The following is a 4,397-nucleotide window of genomic DNA, read 5'->3' on the forward strand; positions in this document are numbered from 1 at the left end:
TCAACAGCATGATGTCGACAGTCATAGTGACAGACTGTGACATTTAAATAACGATTGATAACGAGTACCTACCTACCAGTGACGATAAATACGCCTCATCCCTTTAAAAGACTTATACGCTTTGCATTGTTTTGATTGCACTTTGCAGATCAAAACCAAACAGTTCACATCATCATTACACATTTGAACATCGTTATTAGTAAAATATCGTAAGATTATATTCAACTTTGTTAGGTGCAAAACTTGTGATATTCTTTGTTCATTTATGCAACTATAAGTTGATTAGTTTAACTTTGAAGCGAATAATAAACGTATGCACAATGGCATCTCAGTGGACTAGTAAAACTGCGATTCTGCAGGATTTATCTGTTGCACAGGGACGCGAAGTCCCCGTTGAAATTGTAAATGCATTAACTTGTAATGAGAAACCGCCTGTATATGCTGAAGGTAAAACAAGCTAAAGAAAATTTCTAAAATTCCTTTAAGTCAGTTGTAAAAATTGGGAACGAAAAATAGTAATATGTATTTATTCGTATAGTACCTGTGTTTAACATATAACAAAAAAGAGTTCCTTTGTAAATACCACGTGACGTTCGGCGCGAACTAAGGGAGGCCTATCTCCAGCAGTGGACTGTGATAATCTGAAGTGAGGATGTGATTTTGTGTACATTTATTAATTTGTAATTTCAGAAACAGACGAAGAATTTTATACAGATTTTGTCGGTGATGACTTAGAAACTGGACCAGATCTACTACTGATAAAACAGATGCTAGATATGGTAGGACTAAGCTAAATCTTAAGTTATTGTATTAATATATTTTAATGGAAATTTTTGTGTCACTATATTAAAAAAAAAATTGAAATAAAAAATCTCAGAATATAAAGTTTTTACTGTCTTCAAGTTGCAATATCAATGCTTATATATATATATATATATATATATATATATTTTTTTTTTTTTTTTTTATTAATTAAATTACTACTAGCTGTAGAGGGTACTTTGTGATTACACATTTAAACTTTCATTGTATATCCCAAGGGATGTTCATTAATTGTGGATAAAAAGTATTCAATATTCTAGCATGAACTTTAATCATGTCAAGATATAGACAGAAAAAAAAATTGAATTAATTACAGTTTTCGCTTCATCATTACATCATTACAGCCTATACAGTCCACTACTGGACATAGGCCTCCACAAGTTTACGCCAAAAATAACGTGAACTCATGTGTTTTGCCCATAGTCACCACGCTGGGCAGGCGGGTTGGTGACCGCAGTACTGGCTTTGTCGCACCGAAGACGCTGCTGCCCATCTTCGGCCTGTGTATTTCTAAGCCAGCAGTTTGATGGTTATCCCGCCATCGGTCGGCTTGTTAAGTTCCAAGGTGGTAGCGGAACTGTTATCCCTTATTCGCCTCTTACGACACGCACGGGAAGAGAGGGGGTGGCTATATTCTTTAGTACCGTAGCCACACAGTTTCGCTTCAGCATCTACTATAGAATGCTCCTCATAAGTTTTTAAAATATTTTCATTGTATAAATATTTTATTTTCATTGTAAGTATGCATTTTTAGTAACTGTATGTACATTAAAGATACTATATTTAAGCTTCTTTATATGAACATAATGTTAAAATGCCTACTCTTAAAAAATTTCAGGTGCGAGAAGTAAATACAACAGATATTGATAATACAGAAGTTAACAAGTCGAGAACAACATTAGAAATAAGTAAAATCTCTTGTGTGTCTCCTCAAAGAAAAGGGGATGAACAAGTATTAATACTTCCTAAGAAAGTCAAAAAAGTGGTTCAAAAACAAAAAAAGAATCGGAATGTGGCTCTTGCTTCTCTCATTGAAACATATGGAGACAAGGAATATATAAATGAGAGTAATTCAAAACAACTACAAAGTCCAAATCTTTTGAAACCAGATGATTTTGTATATAACATAAAAAATTCTTGCAAATCAGACAAGGATATTTTAATATCCAGCATGATTCCAACAATTAAATCACCAACATCTATGTTCAGAAAGAAACCTCTGAATACAAAAACTCTGGAAGAAACCAATATGAATCAGAAAAGATACTCAACTATAATAAACAATGAAACCAGAAATTATAATGAACCTGAATGCTTTGTTCCATCATCACATGCAGATGAACTTTACAAGGCATATTTGGAAAAGAACAAATTTCTAGAACAAGGGAAAGAAGATGTATGGGCGAAAGCGGAACGTAAAATGAAGGAAATTGATGCTAAAAAGTATATAATTAATTTTATTCTTTATTTAGCTTTAAAAACTTTATTTATATATAATAATATGAATTAAAAGTTTAACCTTAAAACGTGAAACTTAAGGAATCACAAAGTAAAGATTATTGATTTTAAATATATATAATATGTTCTTGTTTTTTTCAGGAAAAATGAGATCTTCAAAGAAAATGCACCTTCTTTGACTAGTTCTGAGAACTCTAAAAGTTTAAAGATTACAGGTGTGATTCTAAATATTTTGTTTTCCTTTTTTTTAAGTTATTTAATTTTTTGTTGTACTTCGATCTTAAGTTATAAAGCTTAACTTTTGATAAAGTAACAATTAGAGACTAGACAAATAGAGACAGAGACACACACGCGCACATGCATACACGCGCAGATGCGTACACGCGCACGCACACGCACACGCGCACACGCACACGCGCACACGCAGACGCGCACACGCACACGCACCCACACGCACACGCTACCACACGCACACACGCACCCACACGCACACGCACACACGCACACGCACACACGCACCCACACGCACACGCACACACGCACCCACACACACACGCACCCACACACACACGCACCCACACACACACGCACCCACACACACACGCACCCACACGCACACACACACACACACACACACACATACATTTGTTGGCTCTAATAATAAATAAAATATTTTAGGTATGGACTTTGTACGTCTGCCTCAACACCGCCATCTGTTGACCGGAAACTGTACAGTATGTGAGGTTCTGTGCACTCATAGGACTGCAGTTGAAAAAACATCAAGCCTTTGAAATAATTAATATTAGTTACATATTAAAATTTAATATTGTTTTTTTTTTATATCTTTTTAATATTGAGTATTATCATGATGGAGAATGTAGCCAACATGACTTTCAAAGTTTATTTATTAAAAAAAAAAAAAAATGTAATATGAAATATGAAATTAAAGTTGCCATTACAAATATTTTTTTTAGCTTAAACCTCTTTTTAAATTAGTAGTATATAGTTAATTAGTAGTATATAGATTTAATATAATACAGTTAATTACAGTTTTGATTCGATTATGATAATATATTAATTTATAATAATAATAATTTAGATATTAAATTTAGAAAAAAAACTTGATTAAAAAAAAAACAAATGTCATACTTAATAATATTATACATTACATTATTTCAAAAAGTATCTCGTTCCTTAGTATATTATAAATAGCGTTAATCGAATCTATCTATCTATATATAAAAGCGAAAGGTCACTCACTCATCACGAAATCTCCGAAACTATAACACCTACAAACTTGAAATTCGGCAGGTAGGCTCCTTATAAGACGTAGGCATCCGCTAAGAACGGATTTACGAAACTCGACCCCTCAGGGGGTAAAACGGGGGAAGTTTGTATGAAAGTCCTACGTTTTTGAAGTAAGAGACTTGAAATTTAAAATGTGTTCTCTATAGGTGGTGAGAAGGTATCTAAATAATGTATCTTTAGAAATCAACTCCCTTCTGGGGTTAAAACGGGGATGGTAGGTTGACTCACTCCTCACGAAATCTCCGAAACTATAACACCTACAAACTTGAAATTTGGTACGTAGATTTCTTATAAGACGTAGACATTCCACTTAGAATGGATTTTACGAAACTTGACCCCTAAGGGGGTAAAATGGGTGTTGGAAGTTTGTGTGTTGAAGTGATTTATTTTTATCTAGCATATCGTTTTAGTTGAACGTTAATGTGGAAAAGACTAATAAATAATATTTGCTATTAATTTTTTTTGTTAATTTTCCTGTTCTTTATTTTAAGTACAAATTTTTATGCTTTTTCTTAATTTATTAAATCGATTCCGCCTATACCCCCTATTATCCCTATGTAGAAGAAGGGTCGGAGTTTAATCCGCCACGCTGCGCCGCTTGTGAAAACAATCTTTCAGATGGGACCGATGTGCCCAGATGGGACCGATGTGCCTACCATTGTTAGATATTTAAGAGCCATTTCACAAAAATCGGTAACAATCCGCGAAATTGTAATATTTTGACGTCGTTAATCTCAGTGTTGGATGCAATAATGTAATTTATATTCTTGAAATATAATAGAGCAACCTTTGTTGTAGTCCATAGTCAG

The 4,397-nt window shown here is 33.6% G+C and overlaps 1 protein-coding gene across 1 annotated transcript; it reads left to right on the top strand.

The window, feature by feature from the left end:
- LOC123656918 lies at positions 1-3,242 on the top strand. Its single transcript, XM_045592531.1, has 5 exons — positions 1-447; positions 691-779; positions 1,661-2,265; positions 2,422-2,495; positions 2,959-3,242. The coding sequence occupies exons 1-5, from the start codon at positions 321-323 to the stop codon at positions 3,069-3,071; spliced, it is 1,008 nt and encodes a 335-aa protein (XP_045448487.1). The 5' UTR covers positions 1-320; the 3' UTR covers positions 3,072-3,242.
- Positions 3,243-4,397: the final 1,155 nt, after the last annotated feature.

The sequence above is a fragment of the Melitaea cinxia genome, chromosome 10 (assembly GCF_905220565.1).
Source record: "Melitaea cinxia chromosome 10, ilMelCinx1.1, whole genome shotgun sequence".
Lineage (NCBI taxonomy): Eukaryota > Metazoa > Arthropoda > Insecta > Lepidoptera > Nymphalidae > Melitaea > Melitaea cinxia.